The sequence below is a fragment of the Neoarius graeffei genome, chromosome 2, assembly GCF_027579695.1.
Source record: "Neoarius graeffei isolate fNeoGra1 chromosome 2, fNeoGra1.pri, whole genome shotgun sequence".
In the NCBI taxonomy this organism is placed as follows: domain Eukaryota; kingdom Metazoa; phylum Chordata; class Actinopteri; order Siluriformes; family Ariidae; genus Neoarius; species Neoarius graeffei.
In genome coordinates, this window is record NC_083570.1 from 103,329,281 (window position 1) to 103,352,097 (window position 22,817).

Below are 22,817 nucleotides of genomic sequence, written 5' to 3' on the forward strand. Positions count from 1 at the left end.
GTTGGGGGGAGTTATGTCTATTCTTAGGGCCAAGCACTGTCTAGGGGCCCTCAGGGGACAATATTAATTTATCATGTATAAATTAATTGAATAAAAATATTTATTTAAAAATGTTATCTCTTAAAATGAGCAAATACAACAACCTTCTTGTTTGGTTTTCCATTTTCCGCAAAATTATTAGACTAGATAGTCTTTATATTTCACCCTGTCCCTATTCATTACATGGTACAGTCTTGCGTAGGCAGAGCCAGAGCATGACACCACGTTAGGTTTGTTGTTTTCAAATCAAGCACTAAAGTCAGTTGCGCACAATACAGGTAGAATTGATGGTGAGTCATCACTAGATTGAAACCATCATGAAGAAGTCGGGTTACCAGAAATGTAAAGAGAGGCAGCAGAAAGCTGAGGGAGAGAGAAAAAGGACTGACAGTTAGTCACCCAGTTTTTCTCGAAGAAAGGTAGCCAATACATTTATTCAATCTTTTTCCTTTGGTGGCTATTAACCTCACATGCTAATGTTAATGCTACAGAAGATTATTATTGTGGCTTAACCACTTTTTGAATGACCAAGCTAACCACTTAATTTCCAATGCAGTGTGAGTTTTCTTAAATATTTCATAGGTTCCTTTTATTGCCACTGAAAATGAGATGAGTAATGAATGTAATTTTGGTCTGCAATGAGCTCAGTGAATTTGTTGGCCCACTATACAGCTAGTGCGCCACCTAAGTTAAAATGCATGCTAATAACTAGCTTGTTCATGAATGACGTCTGCACTCAACATGCACAGATGCAGCCTCAGGATTAGGGAACCCTGCCTCAACCCCCCTCCCAGTTGAAGCAGAAGGAGGTGAGCAGTATTTTGTTGATAATGTATTTACAGAGAAATCTATGAATAATGAGTGGCATGGTGGTCTAGTGGTTAGCACTGTTGCCTCACAGCAAGAAGGTCCTGGGTTTGAGCCCAGTAGCCGACAAGGGCCTTTCAGTATGGAGTTTGCTGTTCTTCCAGTGTGTGTGTGGGTTTCCTCCAGGTGTTCTGGTTTCCCCCACAGTCTAAAGACATGCATGTTAGGCTAATTGGTGGCTCTAAATTGACTGTAGATGTGAGTGTGAATGGTTGTTTGTCTCTATGTGTCAGCCCTGCGATGACCTGGTGACTTGTCCTCTTGCCCATGTGTGCTGGAATAGGCTCCTGCGACCCTGTACAGGATAAGCGGTTATAGATAATGGATGGATGGATCTGTAAATAAAGGGCTTTGGGGTTAAGGCTCATGCAGACTGATTTTTCGTATTTATGCTGCATTAATCAAGTGAGCAGCTACTGTAGCTATAGCAAACAAGTACAATTTTAGCTGATAACGTTCATATAGAAATTCCAATAATGAAATGGACAACTGGCATATGAAATGAACAAAAACTAGCTAAAAAGACTGTTAGATAGCTTGATTTAAGATGTAAAGGGAATAACGCCATTGTCACTTTTAAGATCACCCTTTTAAAAAACTTTTTTCCCTTTTTGATCAACTAACCTTACTAACGAAGCATGCAGCTAATTCCATCCAAGTTCATAATACATACACATGGTTCTCAAAACATGCTGTGTTAGTACAATTATATGACAGATTCAGAATTATGTACCTTATGGATAGTTTGGAGCCAAGGCCCTCTTCAAGCCATGATGCAGCCCGAGAGGAGGCGAGAGATATTCACAAAGAAGAAGAGGCTAAGAATGACAGTGCAAGTAGTGACAGCAGCACAGGTGAGGAGGAGGAAGCAGTGAAGAGCAAAAAACAAAGTGAGGCTGAGATCAGGGACATTTCAGTCACTGAGTCACATACACTGGTTTCAGAACTAGATGATCTGCTGTCAGTTGAGCCAGGCTTGTGGCCAGCAAAATTAAGCGACAGTGACAGGGCAACTATTGTTAGAAAATTGGCAACAAGGGAAGACAAAGAAATACCCAAAGATTCAGAGGGAAAGCCATTTCCAGACTACTTGAAATACCCCAAGGCATCAAACAGCAGAGAAAAGGTTAAAAGGGACTGGTTAGTTCATAGTGACAGTGCAAATGCTCTTTTTTGCATTCCTTGTGCTCTTTTTTCACATGGATTAAAAAGGCCTTCTCATAGCGCTCTGAATAAGGACCACGGGTACAAGATGTGTGATGTTAAGTGGTGCTGCATGTACATTGCTGGAGTGCACAGATTGATGCTGTTTAACATGGAGCAAAACCTGATGTCATTGAGGCCCTTGGCTCCATACTCAGCTCATGCAGTCTCACAAGTGAGGCTAGACCTGAAGCTGTTGGTCTAAGGAAGTACTTTATGTTGTTTGATGACATTGTACTTCTGACCATTTGGATGAAAGTATTGCAATGTATTGATGACAGAAATGTGATACTCCAGTCAGGGAAAATATCACTTGAGGTGGAGGCAGCCAGTGTAAATGCACTCTAAGATGAGATGCAGGCTCTTAGAAATGGATGGGATTCTCTCCTCTCTGAGGCATCATTGATTGCTAATCAAATGGGGGTTCCACCTCAGTTTAGAAAAGAAGTCAGCTGTGAAAAGAAGAGGAAGAGGTTCCAGGATGAGACCTCAGAGGAAGCAGGCCAGGAAGACAGAGCAGAAACAACATTTCGAAATACTGTATTTTTCACTGCCCTGGAGCAGATAATAAGTGACTTGGACACTCGGTTCCAAACCATAGCAAATATTGTCGAAGAATTTGCAGCCACACATAAAGTTGGGCAGATAAGTGACAGTACTGTTTCTTCTCTGTGTTGGCCACTGATAATTAAGTACGCAAGGGACCTCACACCTCAGTTTGAGAATGAAATCAGGCATCTTATTCAATATTTTCTGCTACTTTCCACTCTGACTGCACCTGTCTTTCTCTCCTAAATGCAATTTACAAATTGCAACTCCAGAGCGTTTTTGGAGAGGGTTGCATTGCCTTTAGGATTTTTTGCACACTCCCATTTACTGTTGCTGGTAGAGAAAGGGTATTTAGTAAGCTGAAACTGATCAAGAGCTATCTGAGATCAACAATGGCTCAGGAGAGGCTGAATAATCTTGCAGTCCTTTCAATCAAAAGCAAGTTGGCTCTGCCACTTAACTTTAAAGAGTTTATCAATGATTTTGCTACCAAGAAGGTTCACCGTTTGTCTTTTGGAATTTGAATCCTTGGTGTTAAAAATATTCTCGCACTTCTGTTTTCGATGCATCCATTTTTAGGCAGCATGGTATGACCAAATTGTTGATGTAAAATTTATGAGCGTGTTAAATAAATGTTCCGCTCTGTTGCACAACAAAGCACATAAGCCACTTTAAAAATGCATGTAGAGTATGTACAGTGGTTATCTAGCTCATTGTTGTTATTGTTCAAGTCTTTATTTAATAATTTATTTAATGTATAATTTAATTTATTGAATCACTTGATGAATGTTGAGTTTTTCTCACAGGATTGTGGATTACTGTATTTCCAGTTTTTTGTTTGTTTGTTTGTTTGTTTGTTTGTTTGTTTGTTTTGTTTTGTTTTCTATTAAATTGGCACATCCAAGAAAAAAAAAACAAATCACATAATTTTCTTCTCTGAATTAAATAATTATTCATCAACCTTGAAATGTAACTGCATATAATGAGTCAGTACATGAAGGAGACATCAGGATGAATTTGGAAATCTGTTTGAGACACCAAGGCCAGCCTACACGAAGTTTATACTTATCTACGAGCTCCAGCCTGGGGAGGTCTCGAACTAAAGACTGACACTGAGGGGTGAAAAGTAATATCAGGGTATGGGCCTTGTGCGCGTGATGTCACGGTCACGTGATTTTCTGTTTACACCGCCATATTGGGGATCACGCTTTCGCAAGTTTGATAGTGATACCCACTGTCGCGATGTCTTCTTCTCAAGTCTGCCTCTCGACTTATGCTGAATCCCTGGATATCACAGCAAACAATCGTTATAGAGATAAGATTGCTGTCTTATTGGGTCGACCCATATATGATTAGTAAGAGTGAAACCAAATCTGCGCTTGATTGTTCAAGTAATGAGCTGCAAGACGTAAGTTACCCCGATGTATATCATTATCTAATCAACACGCCAGGGGGTTACAGTGGTCAGTCACTAAAAGCCTACAAGTCACTAGAAGCTTACAGATATTTCTCCTCAGGATGGGTACGGAACGTGCTAGTTCATATGCGTGAAAAGCATTTTGTTATTTCTTCACAGGTGCGTACCATACATTGACTTTTTAGAATAGATCTTATTTGCATATCGCTATTATCGAATCATGTAGCATGATACTGTTTTTAATTAGTAGTAGTACTAACTATTATGTATAGATATTACTAGATCTACTACTAGTTTTAGTAATGGCAATGTGGAATGCCACGAGTCAGGGATTTAGGACACATAAAAATTGAAAATGCACAAGTGTATCATGTTTATTACAAAAATGTATATTATTTATGCGTTATACTGAAACAGTTAACGTTACAGGGGTAGAAGCCACTTGCCTGACACGAAATGTTGGGCACACAACCTCGAGTGTTCGCTTGGTTCCCAGTCAACACGTTTAACGGCAGCAATCCACTTCTTCCTCCGCTCTTGATCAGCGGGGAACCGGTAAAATGATAAACCCTCTGTGCTTTTTCTGTTTGAGCACCCTACTGCCACACAACAAGCCATTCTGACTGAAAATTTTAATCAATCTCCAAAAATTTCTGCATGTGAAGTGATCTGCGGCTTGATACCCAATATGGTGGATAAACAAACTTGACCTCTGACCTATGATGTTGGTGCACAAGGTCCATAAACAAGGTCTGTGTCTTCTGTGATCAATTCAGTAAAGGTGTTCAGATCCAGTGGGTCATTACTGGTGTCTGACAAACTCAGATTTTGTTGAATGAATAACTCGCTAACACTAATAATTAATTAAAAGCACGAATAACACTTCCTCTGGATAAACTAAGGGAAGTGCTTTATTTATTTATTTATTTATTTATTTATTTATTTTTTGCAGGGGTGGGTGAGGGGGGTGTTTATTATATTTTTTAGAGGGCCCAAAATTTCGAGCAGTGCCCCTGCATAGTAAATTGTAACATGTCTTTTAGTGTCGGAAATTCACTACAAAAGTAATACTGATGATTTTTGTAACAGAATATTGATTTGAGTTCAGTCTGAGTAACATCCAGGTTTACAGTTGTGATTAATACAGTAGGTGTAACAGCATTTCCATAACCATCACACCAGTCCCCAATTCACCAATGAATGAAAGTAACAAGAAGCATTCCACTTACTCTCTTTTAAACATAAACACTTTATAATTTCATTCACATCCTCACTGTCGATACTTTCTCTTGAATATTATTATTATTATTATTATTATTATTATTATTATTATTAGTCTTTATAATGAATATCTATAATATTAATATTATATATATTACGGTCCATAACAGATACTGAGACAGATGCTTTGGTGATTTCTTTATGATGTACATGAACAATAATGTGCAACAAAAGTGTTTCATGATTCAAAGGCTTTTATTAATAATTCAAAGCAGGACATTGCAGTGATACACACACTTAACACATATGGAAATGATCATTAAGAAGAAGAATTGAGTTAAACTGAGGAGTGTGTGAGCTCACATGTTAATAACTCAAATGAAATGATGAAAGTGGGACATTTGAGCAGTAAAGGCCACATGTAACACACAGTGAAGCAGTAGAAGGTGAGCTGAGTAAAGTGTGTGTGAGCTCACAGCTCTGAGCACTGCTCTGTGTTCACTCTGCCCACCACAGTAGGTTGGTTGTCTTTGGAGGCCTCACAGGTCACCACCTTGTTCCTCCACTGCTCCGGGTGGAGGCTCAGCGTGCTGCTCCAGCTGTAGAGGCCGTCCGCGTGCAGAACGGCGGTGCTGCGGCTCTCCCCCGAGCTCCAGCTGCTCCCATCAACCTTCCAGCTCAGTGTCCAGTCCGAGGGGAAGCCCTTGTCGGCCACACACATGAGTGTGACCTTCTCCTGCTGCAGCTCCACACTGGAGGGAGGCAACACCGTCACACTGGGCTGAGTGACACCTACACACACACACACACACACACACACACACACAGTTGAGACAGGAATGGACAGCTGTCAGTCACTCAGGCTTCGTTTCAGGTCACTGTGTGTTTCACTTCCCTTTATATCTTACAGAGCAGAACTGAGTTCAGTGGAGCATCGCAAACGATTCACACTCAATTCAAACACTTTTACATCTTAGATCTATAATTATTTATATTACAGCTATCCCTGGACAGGAAAATTGAATTAGACCAAGTATTCAGTCATTAAAAATATGAAGCTCATTTTATAACATTTAAAATACAGAATATTCACCACTTAAGCAAAATCAGTTTTGGTTTCTACATTTAAATCCGTTTTTGGACTCACAGTCTCTAAGATATTAAATGTCATTAAAATCATTCAACAAAATGTCATCTGTAATTTACACAATGATATCTACTTTCCTTTTAGATTTAAATTATAATTAACTACCAGCAGTAGAATCAAATACATTTAAGCTTTAAATTATAATAAACAACCAGCAGTATAATCAAAGACATTTTTCAAACTTCTAAAATAAGGGAAATTTGAGAAACAGAAGGACGTGATACAAAAATCACATCTGATCTGGATTTGGAGGAAAAATAAATCTAAAATATATTCTTTACACATTACAACATGAATCTGAACACACTCCATTTCAGTCATTAATCTGAACACACTCCATTTCAGTCATTAATCTGAACACACTCCATTTCAGTCATTAATCTGAACACACTCCATTTCAGTAATTAGTAAACAGGTTACTTACGGCCCACAGACAGTTTGGTTCCTCCACCAAAAGTCCACCACAGTGATACAAACAGGTTTAGCGGCCGTACAAAAACCCTGCTGCTCTAAACTCACTGCTCTCTCCATCCATTTCAACCTCTTATTACAAAACAGCTACAAAACACCAACTTCTGCTCACATCAGCTGATTAATACACTAACTCTCTGACTGTTTTACTACAGTTTACTGTTTTTTTTCTTTTTATACACCTAGAGTGTCAATCTAAACTGAGGATGCAATTAGTGTGTGAGAAACACAAATAAATTACACAAAATAAAAGTTGAAATTTCACAAAATGTGGACTTGCAATTGCACAGGATTTACCCAGAATGCCTCATGGAGTAAAAATGCTGATGTACTCATGAGAAATTTACAATATATGACTGAATGTGTGGAGCTAAAGTGAGAATAATTCCTCCACTGCTTCTGTAGACTGATAGAAAGTTATGATATGATATTTAAGACCGACACTAATCTAAAGATTAATTTATTGTCAAAAATATGAGTGTGTATTTACTCACTGCCAACATTGATGCTGCTTCTTCCACCATAAATCCACTACAGTGAGAAACTCATTAACATTCAGTACAAACACCATCCAGTGAAAGTTGAAGCTTCTCTCTCTAATTCACTTATTTATGCATCTTAGACCTCAAAGTGTTTTACAGAAAATCTCCATCTGACCCCACAAGTAAAATTCACACAATAACTCTGTAGTAGTGTGAGAATTACAGTAAGATTGGGGGAATGTGGTAAAGGTGTTTCCGTACTTAGAGGACACTTTGCATTGGCAGCACATGCTTCAGTGCTCTGGGAGTGTTTATAGCGCTGTGACTTTAACACTTCATGACTGAGAGCTGCTGCTACAGCAACTTCACCCACAGCTACCATGACTTTGATCCCCGTCTTCATCTGGACACTGATCCTCTGGACTCGAGGTCAGACACGGCTTTGCCTTTTATATTTTGAACAAACTGGTCAAGACAATACATTTTTCAGGTTTGTCTCATGATTATTCTTTCAACAGTTTCTGTATCATACATTTTTTTTCAGAATGCAGAGGTCAAGTCACAGTAACTCAGACTCCTGCAGTGAAATCTGCTCTTCCAGGAGAAACAGTCACCATCAACTGTAGAACCAGTCAGGCAGTGTATTATGACAGCTCATATGGCCACTACTTATACTGGTATCAGCAGAAACCTGGAGAAGCTCCTAAACTCCTGATTAAACTTGCGAATCAGCGACAGTCAGGTTTTCCAGCTCGTTTCAGTGGCAGTGGATCTGGATCTGATTTCACTCTGACCATCAGTGGAGTCCAGACTGAAGATGCAGCAGATTATTACTGTCAGAGTTACCATTCTATCTCTGGTTACTGGTTCACACAGTGTTATAGAGTCGTACAAAAACCTCCCTCAGTCAGATTGTAGAGAGACTGCACTGCTGCAGCTGGGAGAGACTGCAGGTGCTGAGTTGGAGGATGTGATACGATACAAGTTCACAACTCACAGTAGAAATCTCTCAATAACCATGATGATTATGAAAAGTGAGTATATAATAAACTATATTTCCATTAAATTAGTTCAGCAAAGAAAAATATAGGATTAGACTTCGAGGCCTTTTTGAATTTTTCCTGCTATATTTTCACTCAATCCTCCTTTGAGCCCAACACTGAATTGGTTCACAAAAAGGAAATATCGCTAATCATTTCGAAGGCCATTGTTCTGAAAAGCTTAGATGAAGCTGTTGACTGTTTGCCCATTTCTGGTCCATCACACATTGACATTGCTGACCCTTAAGTGTATACCATGTCAGTTGCATAAGTATTCACACACACTGCACCTTTCCACATTTTCTAGTGTTACAGCCTGGAACTGAAATGCACTTACAGTAAGTGGAACTAAAGGTCATGAAGCTACACAAAACCTCCCACCTTAATGAAGTTTGGGGAAAATCAGTAAAGGTTCTTATTAGTTAATTAGCTCTAAATTAGTTCTGATGAAACAAGTTCTCATCAGAAGTCATATAATTAGTTGAACGGTGTCCACCAGTGTCACATGATCGCAGTGTAAATCTACCTGTTCCTGAAAGGTCCTGAAATATGTTGGAGAACTTCCTGAAACAAACGGCAACATGGAAAACAAGTTCTTGATGGAAGTCACATGAAACCCCATTTGAGTTTATCTTCAGGCTTGTGACAGACTCAGCAAACATGGAAGAATCGGTCTGATGAGAACAAAACACAACTTGGAGCAATGAACTGAACCATATTTGGTCGAAACTGATGTCCCGATTGAAGCATGGTGGTGGGAACATCATGCTGAGAGAGTTACCTTTGGCCCCTTTGTGGCATCCTGAGTAATGCCCTTCTTTACCTGGACACTGATTTTTGGTGAACAGCCTCCTCTAGGCAGAGTCTCATTTGTGCCATATTTGATCCAGTTTTAAAATAATGGATTTAATTGTGCTCTGTGGTATATTCACACATTGGGAAATGTTTTTACCAAACCAAACCAAACCAAACCAAGACTGATACTTTTCCAGTGAGACCATGGAGATTTTTAATTGCAATGATGTGCTATTTTGTGTAGATTCATGACATTTAATCACACTACTTACTCTTTCCACACTTGCGCACATTTATGGATGGACACAATGTCACTTTGATCAGCTACAGCCACAGTAAGTTCAGGAAGGTGGAGCACAATACACAGATTTCCCATCCAGTTCAATCTTTTTTTTAATTTATTCCTGACATGTACTTTGTTCATTTATTGCTTTTTTTTCCAAAAATATATAAATTAAAATGCTTAAATAATATATTGTGTTCAAGGAGGTTTGTATTACTCTTTGTGTGTGTGTGTGTGTGTGTGTGTGTGTGAACGATAGGACAAGATTTTAGATCTTGAATACGTCTCTACTACTGCCTTGATATGTGATTCTCTCTCTCTTTTGATCTGTCTACAGTTTCTGTGTCTATCACTGTCTTGACTCCTGTTGTGGTTTATACAAATATTACAGGAGAGATTTCTTTTAAAAAGGAAATCATATTTTTATATTTTCTCTGACATCAGTTTATTCTTGAGTGTATTGTTATGGCATGTGTGAGATTCATTCTGATATGATGCACATTCTAACCAGTCAGAGAAATAAGCAGTAACAGTTCATTTGCATGAACAGCTCTGAGTCCCAGAATAGATCAACACTTTCAGCAGATGTTCATGGTTCTTCAGTCGAACTCACTCAAGCACAACACACAGCACTGCACTCGACCTGCTGTTAAAGGTGCTGATCCAAATCACTGTCAAAGACACTTCACGACTGAAAAAGGAGACATGCTTTCCATATTTAAGCTTTATTTCAGTACAGCTACACCACTGACTCCACTTCAGTCTGCTAAGTGTTTTAATTGAATTCTAGTGGACTTTACAACAACTCTCTCAGAACGAGGTGATCTGAGTGGTGTCGTGGCGGGAGACGGTACAGCTGAACACCTCGGACTCTTCCCACATTCTTTGGTGAGGATTGGGGTTCTGAAGAGTCTTTCTGTTCTTCTGTGCTGGTCAGAACCCCCTCATTCACCTCGGCACCATCCATAATGCAGCTCAGCAGCGCCCCCTGTGGAGAATAGACTGAGAGCAGGCAGAGCAGCGAGGCTGATCCCTCAGAGAGCTGCAGAGAGGAGGGAGGGAGCAGAGACACGGAAGAGTTCACCACCAGACCAGCTGGAGAAAACACACACACACAGACACACACACATATTCAATAATTGTGGTTATATTTACAGAACACAACTGTCTGATTAAAGATTTCTTCATTGGTTAGTTTTCTTTGTCACTCTGGTGTTTAAACTCAGTGATGATTCAGTAAACCTGTCTGACTCTGGAGCACAGTGTACTGTACACACTGCAGGAGACTGGAGGAGAAATAACACCAAATGATGGATTAGTGATGAGATTCATCTCTACAGTCAGAAACGGAATACACATGATACAGAAAGATGGTAAAGAATAACTTTATAATGCTGCTCACCTCTAAATCTCCTCTGTAGTCAGTCTGAATTCTGATGGAATTAAAGTGAAAAACTCAACTTCTGTCATTTCTCGTCGACCTTTATACATTTATACATTTGTAATTTCCAAGAAATCTCTCATTTTGACCAGTGAAAGTTGAAGCTTCTCTCGCTAATTCACTTATTTATGCATCTTAGATCTAAAAGTATTTTCCAGAAAATCTCCATCTGACCCCACAAGGAAAATTCACACAATAACTCTGTAGCGCCCCTTAGCTCCCCGGCTACTGAGGTGTGCTCCCCAAATTATTTTAATTAGCAAGAAATCTCTTTCTTTAGATAAATTGGATTCTTGGGATAGATTCTTGAGACAGATAGATTTCATAGATTGGAGTTTGGTTGACAATGAAAGTGGTATCAACCAGGCAGTTTGTTTCTGGAGCAAAATGTTTATAGACACTGCAAATCGGCATGCACCATTAAAGGCAATAACAGTCAAAGGCATTTACAATCCATGGATGACAAGCCAGTTAGCTGAAGAGATGAAAAAGTGTGATCATTTATACAGAAAAGCAATAAGATCTAATTCACTGAAGGTTTGGTCCGCTTACAAAAAACAGAAAATCTTGGTGACAAATTCTATCAAAACATGTAAATCTGAGTACTATTCTAAAGTAATACAAGATAACAAGAAAAACCCAAGTGATCTGTGGAAAATCTTGAATGCTGTGACATCTCGAAAAGAAAGCCCACAGCTAGCTTGCTTGGAATCTGATAGTGCTATTATCTCAGATGCTAAGTCTATGGCTGAAACCCTTAACCACCACTTTGTGACTACTGGTGCTAAGCTAGCTGATAAATTAAAGCCCTTTGTTTCATTGTCCATTACTTCAACAACAAAAGTGTCAGCCCACAAGTTCTTGTTTAAACCAGTTGAAAAAGAATTTGTCATTACTCAACTTAATTGTCTGAAAATTAATAAAGCCATCTGATTGGACAATATTAGCACTCGTTTGATGAAAGATGCATCTTCTGTAATTGCAGACAGTCTTACAAGTTTATTCAATCGCTCGTTATCAACCAATATTGTGCCGTCAATATGGAAATGTGGCAAAGTAACATCTTTATTTAAAGCTGGTGATCGCTGCGATCCAAACAACTATTGGCCGATCACTATATTACCAATAATAAGTACTGTAAGCTCCTAGAGAGAGCTGTTCACATCCAGTTGTACGATTACATGAATACAAATAAGTTGATATCTTTTCAACAATTTGGATTTCGTCCTCAGCTCTCTGCTGGTGTTGCCTTATCACATTTCACAGACAACATTTTGAATAACATGGACAATGGACGATTTACAGGAACAGTATTTCTAGATGTAACTAAAGCTTTTGACACTGTCAACCATTTACTACTACTATGTAAACTTGAATACTAGGGTTTTGATCAAGATGCTCTTGACTGGTTTAAGTCATATCTCACTGATAGGACACAAGTAACATCTATTGGTGACATCATGTCTACATCTGCACCAATGACTATTGGTGTACCTCAAGGAAGCATCCTTTAAAGACCAAGCTGTTTTCAGATGCTTTCTGTGAAATAATTAATATTGTCTTCTTTACATGTTTTATAATCTGTACTTTTACAGTTTCTGCATGTTTCAAATTTTACTTAACTTTATTCTATTTTATTCTGCTGTTTTTTTTCTCCCCCTATTTGAACTTCTACTTCATTTTATTATTTTATTTCTACTATTGTTTAATTCTTATTATATTTTTTCCCAATTATTTTATGTAAATTTATTCTCAATTGTTTACTGTTTTGCTTTTACTTCTGTAAAGCACATTGAACTGCCACTGTGTATGAAATGTGCTATATAAATAAACTTGCCTTGCCTTGCCTTGCCTGGGTCCCCTACTATTCATCATTTATGTTAATGATTTACCATCATGTATTATTCACAGCAACATCATTTTATATGCTGATGATACGGTACCGTATTACTCCTCAAGCAATGCCAAAAATATTGAAAATATGCTGAATAGTGATTTACTCACAGTATCCAGGTGGTTTAAGGAAAATCTATTAACACTCAATTCATCTAAGTGCAAGTTTGTGCTCTTTGGCAGCTCTCAAAAATTAAAATCCATCAGTAATTTGACCATCATCGCTGACAGCAATACCATTGAATGCACTGATTCTTTTAAATATCTAGGAGTAACTGTGCAGCAGAATATGTCGTGGTCAATACACATAGAAAACATCTGCATCAGAGTTAAGCAGAGGATGGGTATATTGAGACATGTCAAAGATCTACCCAGACATGCTAGGATCACCCTGTGTAACAGTCTTATTTACCCACTATTCAATTATGCAGATTTCATCTGGGGTGATAAAAACAACTTCACCATCATGATCCAGCTACAAATCCTTCAAAATAAATGTGCTAAATTGATACTGAATGTTCCAGTATACTCATCTTCGACTGATGCTCTATGTGAACTTAGGTGGAAAACAAACAACATCGTGTCCATCATAGAGTATTACTGGCCTTCAAATAATATCTCAATGGCTTTATCGATAGTGGCATCAAAATCTAATACAGCAAGGACTTTCATAGCTACCACACCAGGAAAAGAGATAGCATTCACTTAATAAAAGTCAAAAGGAATTGGGGAAAAAAAGCACTACTACAAAGTATTGGCCAGGACTGGAACAATTTCCCAAGGGACCTATGTTCAATTAAAAATTTGCATATTTTTAAATAGAAAGATAATGATTATTTAATTTTATAATTGTAATTATTTGATTTGTACATTGTAGCGCGAATAACGTGTGGGTGGAGCACAGAGGACGGCAGGACAGAGATCAAGGTTCTCAGAAGGCTTTATTGCCGAACTTTTCAGTCGAACAATATTTAAACCAACAGGCAGAGACACACACACACACACACACACACACACACACACACACACACACACACACTGTCGGCTCTGCTGGGGAAGAAGCTCCCTTCCGCTCTCCCTTTCCCTCCTTAAGTAGGGCGGTTTACTGGGGAGAACACACACACAAAACACAGGTTAATTACACTCAGGTGAAGCGATTCTGCCACTTACCTTCCCCAACTCCGCCCTCCTGTCACAGACCGGCGCTTGACCACACCCCCGCTGCCACATACCCCCACCGCCCGACTCAGGCCTGGCGCCCGTCCGGCCCGCAGCCGACTCCCCCCCCTTGACGGGAGAGGAAGTCCGCCATGACCATCTGCGCCCCCGGCCTGTGGACCACCTTGAAGTTGAAAGGTTGGAGCGCCAGATACCAACGGGTGATCCGCGTGTTGGCATCCTTCATGCGGTGGAGCCACTGGAGGGGCGCGTGGTCCGAACAGAGGGTGAAAGAGCGCCCCAGCAGGTAGTAACGGAGGGCGAGGACCGCCCACTTGATGGCCAGGCACTCTTTCTTGATAGTGCTGTAGTGCCCCTCATGCACTGACAGCTTCCGGCTGATGTATAACACTGGGCGGTCCTCTCCCCCCACCTGCTGGGACAAAACGGCCCCCAGCCCTCTGTCTGACGCATCCGTCTGTAACAAAAAAAGGAGAGAGAAGTCAGGGGAGTGCAAAAGTGGCCCCCCACACAGTGCAGCCTTTACCTCAGAGAAAGCCCGCTGGCACTGCTCCGTCCACTGGACCGGATCTGGCACCCCCTTTTTAGTGAGGTCAGTCAGCGCGCTGGTGACGTCCGAATAATTAGGTATAAACCTACGATAATAGCCAGCCAGCCCCAGGAACTGTCTGACCCCCTTTTTGGTTTTGGGCCACGGGCAGGCCGCAATCGCTGCTGTCTTATTAATTTGGGGACGCACCTGCCCGTTACCCAAGTGGAAGCCCAGATACCGTACTTCCACCCGCCCAATCGCACACTTCTTCGGGTTGGCAGTGAGCCCCGCCCGCCTCAGCGACCTAAGGACGGCCCTCAGGTGTTGCAGGTGCCGCTGCCAGTCATTACTATAAATAATGATGTCGTCTAGGTAAGCGGCCGCGTAGGTGGCGTGGGGCCAGAGGACCCGGTCCATCAGCCGCTGAAACGTAGCGGGCGCCCCAAACAGCCCAAACGGAAGTGTGACGAACTGGTGTAAGCCGAACGGTGTGGAAAAGGCCGTTTTCTCCCGGGATAATGGAGTTAAGGGGATCTGCCAATATCCCTTCGTCAAATCCAGTGTCGAGTAAAAACGAGCCGTGCCTAGTCGATCGAGCAGCTCATCAATACGAGGCATTGGGTACGCGTCGAATTTAGACACCGCGTTGACTTTTCTATAGTCCACACAGAACCGGACTGAGCCGTCGGCCTTAGGAACTAAGACCACCGGGCTGCTCCAGTCACTGTGGGACTCCTCGACGATGCCCATTTCAAGCATGGCCTGAAGTTCTTCCCGAACTACCTTTTTTTTGTGTTCGGGTAATCTATAAGGACGGCTGCGCACTACCACCCCCGGGGGCGTCTCTATGTGGTGTTCTATGAGGTTAGTGCGACCGGGCAGGGGCGAGAATACATCCGAAAACTCGGCCTGCAACTGGGCGACCTCCGTGAGTTGGGTCGGGGAGAGGTGGTCTCCACAGGGGACCGGAGAGGTACGAGATGCCAATGTCCCTTTTTGGACCTCCGGCCCCAGCTCCGCCTTCTCCGGAACTACCAACACCAACGCCACGGGGACCTCCTCTTTCCAGAGTTTTAACAGATTGAGGTGGTAGATCTGTAGCGCCCCCTCCCTGTCTGTTCACCTAACCTCATAGTCGACGTCCCCGACTCGCCGTGTGACCTCAAAGGGTCCTTGCCACTTGGCGATTAATTTGGAGCTCGACGTGGGCAACAGGACGAGTACCTTATCTCCCGGAGTGAACTCTCTAAGGCGCGTGCCCTTGTTGTACAGGCGGGTTTGCCGTTCCTGGGCCTGCCGCAAATTCTCCTGAGTTAGGTGGGTGAGCGTGTGGAGTTTTGCACGCAGATCCATAACGTACTGAATTTCGTTTTTGCTCTGTGAAGGTCCCTCTTCCCAATTTTCCCGCAGTACATCTAAGATGCCGCGCGGCTTACGCCCATATAATAATTCAAATGGGGAGAACCCCGTGGAGGCTTGGGGGACCTCTCGCACTGCAAACAGCAAGGGTTTGAGCCACTTATCCCAGTTACGTGCGTCCTCACTTATGAATTTTTTGATAATATTCTTGAGGGTGCGATTGAACCGTTCAACTAAACCGTCCGTCTGTGGGTGATAAACGCTGGTGCGGATCGGCTTAATACCCAGTAGCCCATACAGTTCGCTCAGTGTTTGTGACATAAACGAGGTGCCCTGGTCAGTCAGAATCTCTTTCGGGATTCCAACCCGGGAGATGACGTGGAAGAGGGCCTCTGCAATACTGCGTGCTGAGATATTGCGAAGAGGCACCGCTTCTGGGTATCGCGTTGCATAGTCCACCAGAACCAATATAAAGCGGTACCCACATGTTGACCGGTCTAATGGCCCGACGAGATCCATCCCAATTCTTTCGAACGGGGTCTCGATTAATGGTAGGGGGCGCAAGGGCGCTTTTGGAATGGCCGCTGGATTTACTAACTGGCATTCGCGGCACGCCGTACACCACTTACGGACGTCGCCGTGAATCCCCGGCCAATAGAATCGGGCCATTATCCGGGCGAGTGTCTTATCCTGCCCGAGGTGTCCAGCCATGGGATTAAAGTGAGCCGCCTGGAATACCAATTCCCGGCGGCTCTTTGGAATTAACAACTGGGTGACCCGCTCTTTCATCTGAGTGTCCTGCGTCACTCGGTATAACCTATCCTTCAAAATAGAAAAATAGGGGAAGGGCGGGGTGGCGTTCAGCTGGAGCGTTTGACCATCGATTACTCTCACTTGGTCAAACGCGTGTCGCAGAGTCTCATCTCGCGATTGTTCCAGTGGGAAATCCGTGAGGGATTCCCCAATAGAAAGAGGAGGGGCCGGGGGCTCCTCACTCTGTCGCGGAGATGACGTAGACGGCTCTGCGACCGCCGCTCCAGCCAAAGCGACACCGGGACCCTCCCCCATCAACCGGCAGGACCCACTCTACTAGGCGTGCCATCAAACCCCGAAATCCCGGTCAATCAGTCCCCAAGATCAAAGAGTGGGTAAGGCGAGGATTAACCGCCGCCTTCACTATTGATTTTTCCCCTCTGAAATATATGTGGACCGACACTAACGGGTAGCTATGAATATCCCCGTGCACAGACAACACCTTCACCCCTTGTGCTCCCCCCAATGCCTCGTCTTGCACCAGGCTTTGGCGGATCGAGGTCTGATTGAAGCCTGAATCCACCAACGCCTGATATGTAGCCCCTTGTACACTTACCGGTATGCGATACGCTCCGGCCCGATCGAGGGCAGCCTCTGGCGTGTCGGGGATCCGCACCACCGCCCCCACCTCCATCGCTGCACACTGTTGCTGCAGGTGGCCCGGTTCCCCGCAGCGCCAGCAAACCGGCCCGGGCCTTCCCTCTGCAGCTGTGTTCTGAGGCTCACTCACCTGAGGGGGGGGAGAGACAGACACAGAAGGGAGAAACGGGAGGGCACCACGGGTGCGGCGGGCCGGCTGGGGTGGAGCCGGCCCCCGCCTCCGTGGTGGGGGAATGGGGCGAGGACGGGACACGGGAGGAGGGGGGAGAGAAAGAGAGAGAGGAGAGAGAAGACGATGTCGGTGGTTGTCCTGCCGCCGGAACAGCCGGCCTGATCCAGCGACGCCGGGCGGTGGCACTGGACCCACTCTGCGGTTCCGGCTGGTAAGCGGGCGATGAACTGTTCCAGCGCCACCTGGTCGATGATTCCCTCGGCGTCGCGATCTTCGGCCCTCAGCCACCGCCAGCAGGCGTCCCGGAGCTGCTGGCCGAACGCGAACGGGCTGCCGACTTCCTCCATCCGCAGCGCGCGGAAGCGCTGGCGCTGCTGCTCCGGCGTGCGCCCCACGCGCTGGAGGACAGCCCGGCGAAGGTCGGCGTAGGCCAGCCGGCGATCGGCGGGGAGCTGTAGTGCGGCCAGCTGCGCCTCTCCCGTCAGGAGGGGGAGGAGGCGCGCCGCGCGCTGCTCCATCGGCCACCCCGAGGCTTCGGCGACCTGCTCGAACAACGTGATGAAAGCCTCGGGGTCGTCCTGCAGGCCCATCTTAGTTAAGGTGAGGGGAGACAGGCCCACGGCCGGGGCGCTGGTGGACCCCGCCGATGCGAGGGGACGCCGGAACGCCTCTCGATCTTCCTGCTGAGCCAGCACCAGGGCTTCGAAGCAGCGCTCCTGGTCCTTCCGGAGAGTGACGAGTGCCTGGTGCTGGCTCTGCTGAGCCGTGGCGAGGGCGTGGACCAAGTCCGCCAACGGGGAGGAGTCCATGGGGCTGCAGGACTGATGCTCCACCTTTTCCCGGGTTTTGGCACCACTGTAGCGCAAATAGCGTGTGGGTGGAGCACAGAGGACGGCAGGACAGAGATCAAGGTTCTCAGAAGGCTTTATTGCCGAACTTTTCAGTCGAACAATATTTAAACCAACAGGCAGAGACACACACACACACACACACTGTCGGCTCTGCCGGGGAAGAAGCTCGCTTCCGCTCTCCCTTTCCCTCCTTAAGTAGGGCGGTTTACTGGGGAGAACACACACACAAAACACAGGTTAATTACACTCAGGTGAAGCGATTCTGCCACTTACCTTCCCCAACTCCGCCCTCCTGTCACAGACCGGCGCTTGACCACACCCCCACTGCCACATACATTTTTTTGCATTCGTGTTATAATTTGTGAATGATTTTTTTTCCTGTAATTATTGTTATGTTTTATAGACAGGACCTCATTGAAAATCACGTAATGTGACATGAGCTTCCTGAATAAATATAAAAAAAATGAATGCTTTATGGTAAATAACTTATTATTACAAATAGGCCAATTTAAGCAGCTAGAAATAAAACCTTCACTTAACCTTACCGGGCCCTGATAATATTCCTGGTCGGGTGCTCAGGGAATGTGCAGACCAGCTGGCTCATGTTCTAACAGACATCTTCAACACCTCACTGGATCAAGCCAAAGTCCCATCATGTTTCAAGACTGCCACCATCATCCCAGTGCCAAAAACCCCTCAAATCACATCACTTAATGACTACCGGCCCATCGCACTCACTCCCATTATGATGAAGTGCTTTGAGAGGCTGGCAAAGGAGTACATCACCTCCAGGCTCCCTCGCACATTCGACCCCTTCCAGTTTGCCGACCGTCCAAACCGCTCCACTGAAGACGCCATCTCCTCCACTCTTCACCTGAGCTTTGCACATCTGGAGGAGAAGAACACTCATGTGCGGATGCTGGTCCTGGACTTCAGTTCAGTGTTCAATACTATCATTCCACAGCATCTGGTGAACAAACTGGGTCCTCTGGGCTTCAGCACCCCCCCATGCAACTGGCTGATAGACTTCCTCACCGAAAGACCACAGTCAGTGCGGGTCAGACAGAACAACTCCAGTGTCATCACTCTCCGCATAGGCTCCCCTCAGGGCTGTGTCCTGAGCCCTCTGCTGTTCATGCTGATGACACATGACTGTGTCCCCAAGGCTACCAGCAACCACATTGTGAAGCTTGCGGATGACACAACAGTGGTGGGCCTCATTAGGGACAATAACAACCTGGCTTATAGAGAGGAGGTGGAGCAGCTGATGGGCTGGTGCAGAGAAAACAACCTGATCCTGAAAGTGGACAAAACCAAAGAGATCATTGTTGACTTCAGGAAAAAAAAAAAAACAACCCAGCCACGCTCCACTTCTCATCAACAACATGGCCGTGGAGGTGGTCAGTAGCACCAAGTTCCTGGGGGTGCACATCACAGACAACTTCACCTGGTCTGTGAGCACTGCATCACTGATCAGGAAGGTACAGCAACATCTGCACTTTGCTTAGGATGAGGAGAGCCCACCTGCCCCCGCCCATCCTCACTACATTCTACAGAAGCAAGATAGAGAGTGTTTTAACCAGCTGCATCTCTGTGTGGTGTGAAGGCTGAAGTACCTCTGACTGGAAGAATGTGAGGAGAGTGGTGAGGACAGCAGAGAAAATCATTGGGACTTCTCTTCCCTCCATTCAGGACATTGCACGTTGCATGTCTCGAGCCAGAAACATCATCAGTGACCCCTCACACCCTCACTATGGACTGTTCTCACCTCTGGCCTCTAGAAAGAGGTTCCGCAGCATTAGGTGCAGGACCACCAGGTTCTGTAACAGCTTTTCCCGCCAGGTCACTAGACTCCTGAACTCCAAACCCAAACTCTAAACTTCTATTTATACTTGAACATTCCTAATTCCACAGGTCACTTTATACTATTGCACTTTATAATATATTTGCTGCTGCATAATTTAATTTAGTAGACTTCATATTTAATTCTGTGCTGATACACACATACACAAAAGGTTATATCAAAACCCCAAATCCTAAAGCAAGGTTCCCGCTGGCACTCATCACACTTGTCTTTAACAAACATAATCCATCAGTGATGAAGAGAAAATTACTAGCAATCATCACAGTGAAGAATGTATTTGTCATCTTTATCATCAGAATTCATCTTTTCTAGAAATCCCTTAAGAAATCCCTCCGTTTGCTGAAATCCAACCACAGTGAAGAGACAGCGGGAAGCCAGAGTGTAAACAATGAGCATGTGCTTATGACCAATAAAAATTGACTACACATAATCACCAAATGAGTGCCAAGCTTTTGACCAATCACAGTGCGTCTTATTCGGCCTGGAGTGGTGGTGTGATTATCTTTGCGTGAACCAAACAATGGTGCAGTCTAAGCTGATGAAGTTTTTTGGGCAGTCTTCTTCAAGCACTGAAGGTGATTTAAGGGCTGAAACAGCGACGGTCGAAGCACACTCAGAGCCCCTACTGTCCCCGAGCACATTGGACAGGTTCAGTAATACAGGGGTCCGTAAAAAGCGCCAAAGTGAAAATGCTGTCAGCCGGCAAGTGACTGAAGGCAGCTACATTTTGGGAGGCATAGCGTGTTGAGTCCCCTTGGTGAACGTATGATGTAAAACGCTGTCATTCTGTGTTGAGTTTGTAAATTAACGGGAAATTCGCACACTGAACTCAGGGTCATTGTTGTTTGTTCCCAGACTCTTCTCCACTCTGTTCAATTGTAAATGAAGTTTTGTGTTAAAGTAAAGGGGTAAAGGGAATCCTAAAAGCTCTTTTGAACAATTCCATACTAAAATAAACTTAAATAAGCTCAAACTAAAGAGGTTGATTTTATCTTGATGGTGCATAGGGCGCCCAAAATCAAGAACTTTCTTATAAGAGGCTGGAGTGGAGCTTAAATTTTACATGTAATGGAGAAGCCTAGCTGTATCTGTACAAATGTTTGAATTGTGCCAGTGTGGTTGGTATAAACCTGTATTACATCCACTTTGATAAGTCAGTAACAAAGAAAAATTACAGACTAAGTGAAGACAAAAAAGAAAAAGTGAAGAATACTGCTTTGACTTGATTTTTCAAGGAAAAAAGTGGAGAACATTTTTCAGAACCCATGGGGAATGCTGCTAAAGCCACCAGTTATTCTCACTGAGATGAAATAAAATTGAAATCAAATTAATTGGGGAAATGAAATTAATTTAAAATGGGTACCCAACAGGTTATCAGTCAGAAGGTGCAGGCCTGTATCGACGCTTCTGGGCGTAGTCACCTGAAGCGCCTGTTTTATGCAATATCTCACTCGTGTCTCCCTTTCTTCTCCCTCGTGTTGTTCTCTCCCTCAAGAACACCTTCCTGTTTCTTGCTGACCTCTCACCCCAACTGCTGACTGGATCCACGTTAAAGGTAAGTAAATTTAAACTAACTTATTTATTATTAAATGTCAAGGATGTTACCATATTATAAAAGACATGAAATTAAAATTTTAATAACAATAAATAAATAAACTGATAACAAAATTTCCACTGGGCTACAACTCTGTAATAATGTGAGAATTACAGTAAGATTGGGGGAATGTGGTAAAGGTGTTTCCATACTTAGAGGACACTTTGCATTGGCAGCACATGCTTCAGTGCTCTGGGAGTGTTTATAGCGCTGTGACTTTAACACTTCATGACTGAGAGCTGCTGCTACAGCAACTTCACCCACAGCTACCATGACTTTGATCCCCGTCTTCATCTGGACACTGATCCTCTGGACTCAAGGTCAGACACGGCTTCATATTTTATCTCTACAATGATCTGTTCATACAAATACAATTACTGTTTCTATTATAATATTTCAATTTCATATTGTGATATTATATTATTTTTTTCAGAATGCAGAGGTCAAGCCACAGTAACTCAGACTCCTGCAGTGAAATCTGCTCTTCCAGGAGAAACAGTCACCATCAAGTGTAGAACCAGTCAGGCAGTGTATTACTACAGCTCAAATGGCCACTACTTACACTGGTATCAGCAGAAACCTGGAGAAGCTCCTAAACTCCTGATTAAATTTGCAAATCAGCGACAGTCAGGTTTTCCAGCTCGTTTCAGTGGCAGTGGATCTGGATCTGATTTCACTCTGACCATCAGTGGAGTCCAGACTGAAGATGCAGGAGATTATTACTGTCTGAGTCATCATGATATCTCTGGTTACTGGTTCACACAGTGTTATAGAGTCGTACAAAAACCTCCCTCAGTCAGATTGTAGAGAGACTGCACTGCTGCAGCTGGGAGAGACTGCAGGTGCTGAGTTGGAGGATGTGATACGACACAATGACCCTCTGTGGAGGAGAGGAACCACACCACACTAACTCACAACTCACATTAGAAATCTCTCAATCATCATCACACCACACTGCACACAGTCCATCACATCCACTACTGTAAGATCAATAGTTTCCCAGTT

At 43.7% G+C, this 22,817-nt stretch overlaps 2 gene segments (V, D, J or C); one reads left to right on the forward strand and one right to left on the reverse strand.

Moving 5' to 3' along the window:
- Window positions 1-5,768: 5,768 nt before the first annotated feature.
- Window positions 5,769-7,438, reverse strand: LOC132870466 (Ig kappa-b4 chain C region-like). The segment is given in 3 exon segments: window positions 5,769-6,088; window positions 6,868-6,952; window positions 7,409-7,438. Coding segments are annotated over 3 exon segments (435 nt in total).
- Window positions 7,439-7,760: 322 nt separating this feature from the next.
- On the forward strand, window positions 7,761-22,416 carry LOC132870475 (probable non-functional immunoglobulin kappa variable 6D-41). The segment is given in 4 exon segments: window positions 7,761-7,825; window positions 7,941-8,284; window positions 21,714-21,773; window positions 22,303-22,416. Coding segments are annotated over 4 exon segments (567 nt in total).
- Window positions 22,417-22,817: the final 401 nt, after the last annotated feature.